This window comes from Phocoena sinus, chromosome 2, assembly GCF_008692025.1.
Source record: "Phocoena sinus isolate mPhoSin1 chromosome 2, mPhoSin1.pri, whole genome shotgun sequence".
Classification (NCBI taxonomy): domain Eukaryota; kingdom Metazoa; phylum Chordata; class Mammalia; order Artiodactyla; family Phocoenidae; genus Phocoena; species Phocoena sinus.
In genome coordinates, this window is record NC_045764.1 from 62807509 (window position 1) to 62820997 (window position 13489).

The 13489-nt window shown below is 34.6% G+C and overlaps 1 protein-coding gene across 5 annotated transcripts in view; it reads right to left on the reverse strand.

Annotated features, from left to right (window-relative positions):
• NEO1 (neogenin 1) overlaps window positions 1-13489 on the reverse strand; it is a 243043-nt gene that overhangs the window by 107933 nt on the left and 121621 nt on the right. For all 5 annotated transcript variants that reach the window (XM_032622728.1, XM_032622724.1, XM_032622723.1 and 2 more), the window contains exons 6-7: window positions 2490-2644; window positions 997-1117 (exon numbers count right to left, since the gene is read on the reverse strand). In XM_032622728.1, coding sequence (XP_032478619.1) covers window positions 997-1117; window positions 2490-2644 — 276 coding nt within the window. The remainder of the gene's footprint in view (window positions 1-996; window positions 1118-2489; window positions 2645-13489) is intronic.

The window sequence follows — 13489 nt, forward strand, 5'->3', positions numbered from 1 at the left end:
AACAAGCTTCTATGGGATGGCAGCACAGCAACTTCTCCATCATCCATTAAACCATGGCCACACCCTCTCTAACATGATTTGGATCAGCCCTGAGAGGGGCCTTTTCCTGAACATTCTCAGACCTACGGGATGGGGCTGCTCCTTATGTCTGCCATTCTTTTATATTCATTAGAATTCTCTTTACTCCTTACTAGCCAACCCCTTGCCACTCCAATCCCCGGTTACAGTTAATACTTTTTAATAAAGAATATTTAATTCTTTAGTTTTTGCTCAAATTACCGTGTGGTTTCCCCAGAATTGACCCTGACTGATGTGAGGTTTTTTTCCCTTCTTTTCAATGTTGTCTGAATTTATAATAAGCATTTTTTTTTTTTTTTTTTTTTTTTGCAGTTCGCGGGCCTCTCACTGTTGTGGCCTCTCTCGTTGCGGAGCACAGGCTCCGGATGCGCAGGCTCAGAGGCCATGGCTCATGGGCCTAGCCACTCTGCGGCATGTGGGATCTTCCCAGACCGGGGCACGAACCCGTGTCCCCTGCATCGGCAGGCGGACTCTGAACCACTGCGCCACCAGAGAAGCCCTCTAAGCATTTTTTGTGTGTGAAAATCAGAAAAGGCAAGTTTATTTTGGAAAAATTAAAGAAAAATTCACTACTAAATAAACGTTAAGTTTTTCTACTTTAATAGATCAGAAATATATTTGTAAGATTAAAATGACTGAAATCGAAGAACATTCATTTGTGTAAGACTATAAATGTTCAGTTTTTCTTTTCTTAATACCAATTTCTTTTCAACATTATCCAAAATTGTGCTTCTAGGTCATTTAAAAAAAACAGAAATGATTTAGACTGCTATTTTTTTCTCTCTTAGTTATGCCATATATTAGCCTTTACAAACAGGTTATTAATCACTAGATATCCTGGAATGATAGCTCCTGTGATAGGTCCTAGTTCCTCAAACACAGTCAGCCTCTTTCATCTTACTATTTCACCCCTCTTACCATGTTCAAGGATTATCAGTTGGGCTCCAGCTTGTGCATTTCCAACATCATTTTCAGCAATGCACTGATAGAACCCTTCATCTGATTTCACCAGACCCAAAACTTGAAGATTATGTTCCTTCTGAGGAAGAAAAACATAAATAAAATTTTATGATTTAACTGATAAACATCAGTTCAAAATCTCAAGGATATGCTCTTTCTGGAGAGGAAAAGTAAGTAAAATTGTATGATTCAGTTACTGAATATTATCTACCTATGAACCTGTTAACTCAATTTTATTGACAAGATACTGACTCAAGTGACTAGAAAAAGAAACACTGTCATTAACAATTATGAACTCAATCCTTATAGAAAGTCTTATCTGCAATGTATGCAAACATACACCTTTGCTTGGAAAAATATCTGGCATGCAATACCATGTGACCATAGTGAGAGTCTGAATTTGTGAATTCAAGGCATTTTCTTAAGATTATCTCTAATATCAATAGTTCTAACAGATAAGTTAAATGAGGCCACATATATAAAAGCTTTTCTTAAACTATAAAGTACTAAATGAATCTCAACTATAGTTATTGTTATTGATATTTTAAAAAATAGTATGAAAATAATGATAAAAGAGGAAAAATGCTAATTTAACCATAACACGCTGCTTTTTAATTAGGGTTAAATACTTGTGAATTACTTTTTGTAACATATGAGATTACATACTTTAAAAATAGAAAATGTATTCCTATGAAGAATGAATTGGTTATATGAGAAATTTGTAATGAGACATTAAGTCTTGAACAACCATAATTACTTCTGATTATGTCTATGAATGTCAGGTATGCATCCTAAGATATGTCATTAATCTTTATTACTAAAACCTAGATAATTCTGTTAACAGGATGTCAGATAATGATAATAATGACAGTGGATAATATTTACTAAGCATTTCCTATATACATATGAAGTAAAAAGAAATAATGACTCAGTCTTCTTAAGTAGATTTAAGGCTACTTATTTACTTTTGCTTTACTTTTTTAAAAGAATCTTTATGTTTATTTTCACAACAACTGTCCAACACTGGGTCACCCTTATTTTGAAGGGTCTGGGCATCAGTATAAGAAAGACAGACTTCTGCTCCTTGAATTGAGAGCTATGAAGACAATTGGTACATGTGAATACACACACAGGATAATCATTACCCAGAGAGTGGTGGCGGCTGTGTTAAAGAGTGCTAGTACGTCCGAGTAGGACTACACTGTTGGTCAGGAGATGTGGACTTCAGGCTGAGTTCAAACACTGACTTGCTCTGTGATCTTACATGAGCTACCAAAATATTTCTGGGCTCAGCTTTCTCATCAGTCAATGAAGAGATTATATTCTAAGCGAATTTTTCTATCTTCATCTTATATACACCATTTCATGTACTACAGATAACAGATCTCTTGGTGATTACATTTAAAGATATTTAAAGGTTTCAGAGATAAGTTTCTTTGAAAAATACTTACTACAATCTTAAAGTAATCACTTGGGATAACCATATCCCCATTCTTGACCCACTTCACAGTTGGAGTTGGCTTCCCAGTCACTTCACATTCAAATACAATATCCATAGATTCATGAGCATATATATTAGTAGGCTGCTTCAGGAATTCAGGTTGAGCTTTAAAACAGAAAGAAAATTAAGGTATTAATAAAAATAAAAATAGGTAGCTATTTATATTTCAAGCAATTTTTAAAAATCATAGAATTAATAGGATTTTTAATTATTTGAGGCTTTCATATGTTTTTAGAAAAACATAACAAATACATATTTAAAATATATGTTAGGAACATGGTATCTTTAAAAATTGATATTCTGGCATAATTAACTGGCAGAATAATTATAACAATAATTTCTGAGTTTCTCTGTTGAGAAATATTTACTAAGTTGACTGTTTTGAAGAAAATGAAAATAGGAAAGTTCTAAGCTGTCCAAAAATTGAATATTGAAGTCTATTTCCCTAAGATTTAAACCATTTTAGAAAAGTCATGATTACAATTCAAAAAGAGCTGAGAAGACTGACATTATCTTCCTTTTCAGTCAGCTTGATGAGTAACAAAAGAACCCTAAAAGTAATACAAATGTCACATTAGAGGCCTTAAATAGTTTACTCACAGAAACACACACACACTTCCATTAGTAACACCCTTCATTACATGCAATGGTTTTTAAGGGTGGGAGGTAGAGTGACAGAATCTTTGGGAAAAAGTTAAATGTATTTGAAAAAGCTTGATTATCCCATTGTCTCCCTTTCCCCGTAACCCAAAGTTGTAAATCACTGACTCAAATAGATTCAGTAAGACTTTGAATTTAAAGGGTAAAAGTAGATCATCTAGTCCAACTTCCTACCTAATGCCATAATTTCCTATTCCTGCTACATCCATGACAAGTGGTCTTACAAATCCCTGTTTGAAGTTCCAAATGACAAGGAACTCCCTATATCACAATGATGACGACAACAGCAGTTTTTTTTTTTTTTTAAACAGTTGAGTTAAAATGTGCTCAGCCTGCTGGAATTTTGATTGGGACTGGGCTGAATCTGTGGCAATTTGACACCTTAACAATACCAAGTCTTCCTTTCCATGCACATGATTTATCTCTCCATTTATTTAGATCTTTGGTTTCTCTCATCACTGTTTTATGTATTTCAATATACAAATTTTGTTCATACTTTATTAGCTGTATCCCTAAGTATTTTAAATTTCTTGGTGCTACTGTAAGTGGTACTTAATTTTTTTTTTTTTTTAGTTTCTAATTGTTCACTGCTAGTATCTAGAGATGAAACTGATTTATGCATATTGACCTTTTATCCTGTGGTCATGTTAAACTCATTCATTAGTTCTAGCAGCTTTTTATAGACAATTCTGAGATTATCTATGTAGACAACCATGTTGCCTGCGAATAGAGAGAGTTTTATTTCTTCCTTTCCAATCTTCTTTCTTTTTTCATTTTTTTAATCTATTGCACTGGCTAGAGGGGGCAGGTCCTGGGAAGAAGTCCAAACTAGCTTTATAATTTGGGTAAATGAAGAGTAAGAGTATAGAGAGCAGGTAGAACCCCAGGTAAGCAGTAGAAGCCAAAGATGGTAAGAATGTAACACAGTGATGCAAGATCAGGAAAACATAAGTGTACAACTAGATGAAGTAAGAGAAATCTATTAGCAGTGAATTTAACTCTCTTTTCAAACATTGGTTAGTCATCTGTATTCTTTGGTGAATTATCTATACACATACTCTGCTATTTTTTTCAATTAGAGTGTTCACAATTTTCTTATCTATATGTAAAAGATTTTCACATAATGCCAGTTATTAATTTATGGCCTCTCAGCTCCAAATCCACTCTTCTTTGTAATGATGGATGTGGACCTTTGCCAGCTGATGCAATGTTAGACTTTGTGAACAGAGGACACTGGAGGGACATTGCAAGGCATGGCAGAAGAAAAGGCTTATCTTTCAGGTTGGGGTGTGCTGTTCTTCTCGGCCCTACGGTGTGGCAGCTAGAAGGTATGTGGGAGAACCACTGGTGATCACCCTCTGGCAAGTTTCTCTGCTCAGTCTCTAGTAAGTTTCTCCAGTTTACTCTAGCAGGTAGCTTTCTGTGCAGGAGCTCTGACTGTTAGCATTCCATTAAACAGCATCCAATATATCAGCTCTGACTCAAGGCACCCCGCTGGGGAACTTCCTGCTCATCATCAGTCAGGCCCATGGCATCCCAGAAGGCGGCTTTCCACACACCAGCTCAGGCCTGTGGCATCCAACAGGCAATCTCCTGTGGACCAGTTTGGCCCATGGGCTGTGTTCTCTGGCAGTGACTACACTCTCTCCAAGGTCTGAATTGCAACCTTGAGTAAGGGTGCCCTCTTCCAAGTTTGTTCCTTTTTTTGGATTCTCTCCCTCGGCTCTTGAGGTAGTAGCTAATTCTTATATTTACTCTTTCTTTATTCTTTAGAATCCTACTTTATCCTATTTAGTAGTTAAAACACCTTTTATTAGTTAATAATTATTTATGTTTAATTTTCCTTGTTCAAATTCCTGGTGCAATGTCTGGCTCCTGACTGGACCCTGACTAATATAGTAAGATATTAATCCTTTCTCTTACATGCCAATATTTCTTCTCAGCTGTTTCTTTTGTCTTTTTAAATTTAGGATGCCTACTGTATCAAAGTTTTAAATCTGTATGTGGTAAAATTTATTAGTCCTCTCTTTTTTTGGCATCTGTATTTTATTATTCTTACTCCAAAGGGTTTTCCTTGCTTCCATACTATAAAAATATTCACTTACTTTTTCTTCTAGTATGTCTGTGAAACAATCTTGACTTCACTGAGTTAAGCATCCAGCTTTATATTTTTCTAAACAGCAACTCCAGTAGTCCCAATCAAAGTAACCGATTTGAAATAGTTTTAATATCTAAATCCTATATACTCTTAGGGGTTTATTTTGCATATTAAGTGGTTTCATTGACCTGTTTATTCCTGGGCCAGAACCACAAACTTAATGATTGTTAGTATATAGTATTTTAAAATATTTGGCAGAACAAGTACTCTCCTAATTTATTCCTTTATTTCCTCAAAAATTTCCTAACATGTTCATTAAGATGTTTTTTCCCAGATGAATTTAGACTCATCTTTGCTTATGTTTCTCTGTTCCTTCTCAAAGAAAACAAACAAAAGCAACCTGGAGTTTTCATTTGAACTGCAATAAATTTTAGATGCTGGAAAAATAAACATATTTGCAATCCTGAGTGGTCCTATTTAAGACTAGGTATTTAAGTTTATTTGGATATTATTCAGTAATGATTTATTGTAAAAACATTGTAATGACTGAAGTCAAGAGACCTACAGTTGAGTGCTGGTTCTACCACTAGACATTGTGCTGACCATGGGCTTCAAAAAATCCATGGGTTTTAGTTTGTTCCTATGCTGAATAAGGAACTCAAGCAGACGTGTTCCTAAGTACACTAAGATCTCAAACCAAGTGTGATTTTATGATTTTAGTTTAGTTTATACCTTTGTTGTATAGTAATTAGTAGCTAACATTCAAGAGTGCTATCCACTTATTATCATTATCAATTCATGGCCAATACTGTTTCATCTATACCCCAAACCATTCCATGGCCTTTCCAGATTACTGCGAAAGCAAACTCCAGGTTTTATATTATTTCACATATGAATACTTAATTAAGTACCTCTACAAAACAAGAACTCCTATTTCTAAGCAAAATCATCATCAGGTTGGTATCTATAATAATTTCTTACTATCATCAATTATCCAGTTAGTATTCACATTTCACTAACTGGCCTATTTTTTTAAAGGTGATTTATTTTATTTTAATTGCACAAACAAGGTACATTCATTGGCTTTGTTTCTTATGTTTCTTTTAATCTACAGGTTCGTCCTTTATCTCTTATCTTTGTTTGCAATGTGTTTGTCGAAGAAGTCATTCATCCTGCAGAATTTCCTGCAGTCTGTCTTTTGCTGACTGCATTGCCATGGGGTTATTAACATATTCATCCTATATACAGGCAGTTAAATGTAGAAGCTTGATTGGAGTCAGGCTCTTTTTTTCCCCCCAAGACTACTTCATAGGCAGTGCCTTGTCCTTCCATCAGGAGGGTTCATAATGTGTGACTGTGTCTCTTGTGATGTTAACAGTCTTTGATAATCATTGCCTACACAAAAGGAGTTGCAAAATAGTAATATTCTTATTCTATCATTCCTTCCATAAAGAGAAAAATCCCCTCATTAACTATTTGGTTACCCTTAAGTATAATTCTTACAGAAAGAACGGGATAATGCTCGATTCTTTCCCTTCGCTTACCAATTCCCAACACAATGATCTGGTTCTCTAATATCATCTCCCAAATGTGATCAATGAAGGCTTTTTAAAAGTATCATTATGAGTTCACAGATTAAAATATATTTGGTTTGTTTCAATCCACTGAAGTTACCCTTCTTTTCATTTTCAAACTATCCCATCTTTGACCAATGGAAGCTTGAGTCCACTGGAAGTTCCTGAGTAATTTTTGACATGATCCAAGTGGTCTTTAGTATATTCTGGTCACTGTTTTTAGGTCCTAATTGTGGACAAAGCCAGGAAATCTGTACTATTTAAATATAAAATTATGATTTCATTCTGGTATCTCCAGTTAAGTTTGAGACTCTAGGTTTCAAGGGGATCCTATTCGTTTTAAGTCTCTATTTCCTTTTTCTCATGCCAAAAATCTCTGTTCTCAATGATGCTACCTTAATTATTTATATGCTTTATCTTACACTCAGTAGGCTCAGAATAACAATACCAACATTTCCACCAAAAGAAAAAAGTTGAAGATTTCTTTTTGTCCTTGAGAATATTCTACTAAGTATATATAGTTTAATTACTATTTTAAATTTATTTGGAACAGTAACTTTCACTTGGAATTTTAACTTTCTGTGTGGCTATACTACCAACTAGTTACACATATAGAGTCATTTGTTTCATTTTACTTCCCCTTTTCAGCAATTTAAAATCTACAAAAAAGGCTATATTCCAACACGTCTTGCTTCTAACCCTGTTTTCTCTACTCTTTTCCCTCCCTTCTCCTATAGGTAACCATTAATTTTTTTGAATAATTTACCTTTCATTTAAAAAATTATAAGCAAACAAACACAATTTGTACCCACCCCTCATCTTCAGATTAGTTACGTACTAAACAATTTTTTTCTACCTTCAAAGCCTTCAATCTTAACCACTATGGTACCATGTTTCTGAGGAATTGACATATCCCTTAAGTCTAAGGGACTGAGGTGCCCCCTGAAGCAGAGTATGTAATTCTGGAAAACAGCAAAATTCTCTTCAAAAGAAAATCCAATTGATATAATTTTAGTATGCATTTTCAGTAAACAGACTTTCAAAGACTATCAGTAAACAATCATCACAAACAATGTTCAATTCATCATTTACTTTTCCCTTTCATGAATTATAAAATAATGCCTTTAAAATGTTCTCTGGATTTTAACTTCTCTGTAGATAGTATTCACACCAATTAAACACAATGTAAGAGCAGATGTTTGTGGTTGGGAAGTTAAATTGATAACCAGAGAGCAAATGAGTCAATTACCATAAGAAAATAAGCATCGTAATGGAAGATTATGCATTTCGTTACCAAAGAGATAATTAAGCTTCAAATTCTCTTTGACAGCTCCCTATCCCTTCTAATGCCATCATCATTACAAGAACAATTTTAATTGCTAAATGCACAAGTAGAACTTAATACTAAAACATATTACACTTGCAAAATTCCCTTACTGGAAACATCACTTAATTCCATAACTATTATATGATGATGGAAATTGCCATTCAATTCAAACAGAAAACAATATAGGGCCAACACCAAAGTTTCAAGGTTACTTTATTATGTTGTTATTTAGAAGATTATAACCGGTTTAGTTTACATTAGCTCTGAAATGTTGGAGTTCCTATTGTTTGATTTTAAAGGTTTAGGCACTGAAATTCTTAAAAAGCACTTTAAGCAGAGAAATAAAGCAACTTTGTCCATTTTATGTTAAACTGCACACTTGCTGTTCTTAAGCTTCTTTTCAATAATTCACAAAATTACATGTAAGTCCTTAAAAAAAAATCCCAACAAATAAAACCCACGCATTTTAAAGTCTGAAATCCCCTCAGGGATGTTGTCTGACAGTCTAATCACAAGTCTGCTGTAAGTACTGGCTCAACTAACAAAAATACATTAGAACCCTCCAATACTTCTTGAGAAAGCTTCTTGTTCCAAAGAAGATGAATGTTGTCCTTAATCTCCAGGTGAAATCAATTATGCAACATGATGACGGAATTGCCACACGACCTTGAAATTACATTTCTATCCTATCCCTGTACCTCCACGTCCAGTTGCACTGCATTTCCTTACCCCTACCTCTCAACTTAGCTAACAGGTACTCATCCTTCAGATCTCTAAAAACAATCCCTTAAAGAAGCTTTTCCTGATCCATAGCCGCCCCCCCTTTTCCTCCCCAGTCCTAGGCCATCACTGCCCTATTTACCATTGAAACCCCAGTGGCCTAAACCATAATAGGTGTTCAATGCATATTTGTTAAAATCAATGGTTACTTGAATTCTAAAAATTCCATTAATTGGCACTATCAGAAAATTAGATGTTGAGAATAAGAATTTTTTCAAGGGGCTTCCCTGGTGGTGCAGTGGTTGACAATCTGCCTGCTAATGCAGGGGACACGGGTTCAAGCCCTGGTCTGGGAAGATCCCACATGCCGCGGAGCAACTGGGCCCGTGAGCCACAACTACTGAGCCTGAGCGTCTGGAGCCTGTGCTCCGCAACAAGAGAGGCCCGCGCACCACGATGAAGAGTGGCCCCCGCTTGCCACAACTAGAGAAAGCCCTCGCACAGAAACGAAGACCCAACACAGCCAAAAATAAAAATAAATAAATAAATAAGAATTTTTTTCAAGGACTCTCAAGCTTCTCAAGGATTTAATGTTTTATACCACTGCTTCTCCAATAGGAATTCATAAATCTAATCTTTGCTGTGAATTTTCTGCATAAATTTTAAAATGTGCTTTTAAATGTTTATAATATAGAATCTTAATAATCATATAACTTCAGCACTCAAATTTATGTTTATAAGTTGGCTTTTGTGACTGTAGAATTTAATCCTAGGGCAATGTTTCTCAAAATTAGGGTCTCAGGGTCCTTAAAGCTCTTAAATTTGACAAACAGCTCTACACATGGTTTTTTGGTGAAGAATTCACAAAAATCTTTATTAAATATAGGTTCCCCTTCCCTGACAAGCCTGAACATACTTATTCTTTGTATGATATCCCACTATTATCATGATGAACATCAATTGTGTGCCACATTTACACAGAGAAGGTATGAAGGCCCTATGGTTGATTATTTTCACTTAGTATTATACATACATTAGATATGCTCCCTAAATAGCTAAACTCAATTTGTAAGCCCTCTGCTTTTCAGCATTGTAGGAGCATACAAATGACTTAAAGAGGTTCATAGACTATTTGCAGAGATATGCAAAGATACTTAGAAAAATGTTGGTTGTTGGGTTTCACCACACATGTTTGAGAATTCCAAAAGATAAGGCCATATAATCATCATCTTAACAAGTTCTCCCAGATTATTCTATCATGTTAAGGTGTGAGAACCATGCATTAGGGGGTCACTAAAGGAGACTACTGTATACATCATCACCTTTTTATATACACAGAGAACTCCCCAATTCTTGTGCCTTCCAGGACCACAGAATTCATTTGTTTGCTCAATTATTAAACAAATATGTAATAAGCAACTACTAAGCTACAAAGATGTTTTACTGGATGCTGTGAGGGAGAGAGATAATAAAGACATGTATTTAATGAACTGTAAAGTAAGATAGAAAGGTATGATATTTTAAGAGAAGATGACAGTGTTACATAGATGTGAATTCAAAAGGAAGAGATATAATTAGCTATTGATGCATAGAGGGATCTACAGAAAACTGGTTCAGTAGTTATCTCACAGGAGGGTAACTGGGAAACTGGCAAATAAGGAGAGTGACTTATTACCATGTACTTTTTCCCTCAACTTTAAAAACTGTGGTAAGATAAACATAAGATAAAATTTAGTATCCTAACCATTTTTAAGTGCACAACTCAGTGGTATTAAGTACATTCATATTTTGGGGCAACCATCGCCACAATCCATCTTCAGAACTCTTTTCTTCTTGTAAAACTGAACCTCTATACCTATTAAACAGTAACACCCCACTCACCGGCCTCCCTCTTCCTGGCAACCACCATTCTACCTCCTGTCTCTATGATTTGACTACTCTAAGTACCTCATATAAGTGGACTCATATGGTATTTGTCTTTTTGTGACAGGCTTATTTCACTTAGCACAACGTCCTCAAGGTTCATCTATGTCATAGCATATGTCAGAATTTCCTTCCTTTATAAGGCTAATTATATTCCATTGTATGCACATACCATGTTTTGCTTGTTCATTCCTCTGTCAATGAACACTTGGATTTTTTCTAATGTTTTAGCTATTGTGGATAATGCTGCTGTGAACATGAGTGTACGATTACCTCCTAGAGATACTGCTTTCAATTCTTTTGAGTATACCAGAGGTAGAACTGCTGGATCATATGGTAATTCTATTTTTAATTTATTGAGGAAATACCATACTGTTTTCCAAAGTGGCTATACATTCCCACCAACAGTGCACAGGCATTTCAATTCCTCCATATCCTCACCAACACTTGTTATTTTCTGGTTCTTTGTTAGGAGCCATCCTAATGGGTGTGAGGTGGTATTTCATCGTATCATTATGCTTTTGTACCATTTGACCTTTTGCATGTTCATGGATTGTCTATTTAGAAATTTTTACTGACTACTGGATGATTTAGATTTGTCTGCTCCCGTCTACTCTTTAGTATTCTTTCACTTGGTTCTTTCTGTTAGCTTTTGCTTTCTTTTCTCCATCTTCCTTCTTATCATTTTGAATAAGTATTCAGTACAAAAGGTATAAAGAATACAGGAAACATAAAATCCTCCCCCTTTATCAAGCCCAATAACCACTACCCTCCTCAGAGATAAACACTACTAATATTTTTGGTGTGTGAGTCTTGCAAATTTTTTCTATGTATTTCAAACACACTACACACATACACACATTTTAAAGATATAGAATGGATCAGCCAATATATACTTTTCTGCAACTTACGTTTCTCTCTTAGTAATCTTACATATCAGTATATATGGCCACCTCTCTTTTGATAGCAGCATAGTGATCCAGAGTCTGACTATATCACAGTTTATTGAACCACTCTCCTGCTAATGGACATTTAAGGTTGCTTTTAATTTTTCTATTATAGGTAATGCTATAATTTGCATCTTTGCATATAGATCTTTGTACACATGTGTAAGAGTTTCAGAAGAATAGAATTTTAGAGGGAATAGCTAGTCAAGGTGATTTCATATTTAAAAATTTTGTAAATATTACCAAAGGCTGTACAAGTTTTATGTTCCCATCAAAGAATCAGTATCAATAAGACTAGTTACCATTCTACTGGAGGTCCTAGCTACTGCAATTAAGAAAAATACAAATACAAATATAGGTGTGGAGTTGGAGAAATCTCCTGTTCCCTCACACAAGCACACCATGGCAATGACTGTCTACTAGAATACTCAAGAAATCTTTCAAGGAAAAATTCCAGTGTGCATTGTCATACTATTTGTAGTCAAGGGGAAACTTCAATGATTTAATCAACTGGATAATAATTAAACTATGGTACACCTAGCTGAAGGATATGTTATAGTCTTCCCATTCAAAGTGTAGGAACAACAGCACTGGCATCATCTGGGAGCTTGTTAGAAACACAGTCTCTATCCCCCACCCTAAACCCTCTGATTCAGTATCAGTATTTTTACAAGATCTCTAGTTGACTCACCGCATGTGAAAAGTTTAATAAATAAGCACTGCTTTGAGCATTTAAATACTGATGTAGTCTACATGTACAAACATGGAACAATCTAAAGATTAAAAAGTCAAAAAACAACTTGCAACACAGATGGGATGATCCTATTTGTTAACAAAAAATATATTTCTAGATGTACACATACGTAAATGCTTTTTAAAGACATCTAGAAGTATATACAGTAAAATGATGACAGTGGTTACTTCTGAGGAAAGGGGGAGGGATGAGGAAGGGGCAATGAAGGAGATTTACTTTGCTAACATGGTTTGATTATTTAATAATGGTATTGTATTACTTATAAAATTTAAAAAGGAAAAATAAAAGCCAAAACAATGAACTGAAAAGCTATTATAACTGAATATAATTTTTTTAAACTAGCAGTATAAATGATTAACATATTTTTCTCTGTCATTCATATTCTCATACAATACATACGTACAAATTTTAAAATATAATAACAAAAACAATTAAATAGATATGCACCTAACAAGGAAAGTATAAAACCTTTAAGATGGAAACTATAAAACTTTACTAAAGGACATAAAAGAAAGTATAAAAGAATGGAGCCAAAAATATAGACCCAGGCATGTAAGAAATTCTCATGACAGAAGTGACACATTAAATCGGGGGAAAAGATGCCTAACTCAGCAAATAATCCTAGAAACGATGAAGCTATTTGGAAAAGAATAATGCTGGATTCATGCCTTACTCCTTATGCCAAAATAAAGCTCATATCTATCAAAGATTTAATGGTTAAAAACAGACCCATAAAAGCACTAGAAGAAAACATGAGATTTTTAAAAATAATCTTGGAAGGAGGCCTAAATATGACACAAACCAAGAAGCCGTAAAAGATAAACATACTGTGCTACATAAAAAGTTTAAATTGTGCATGATTAAAAACTATCATTAAGTAAAAAGACGGGGGGGAAAGGGTACACAGGGGTCTAACTTCTTTAAAATATAAAAGTTCTAATAAAGTA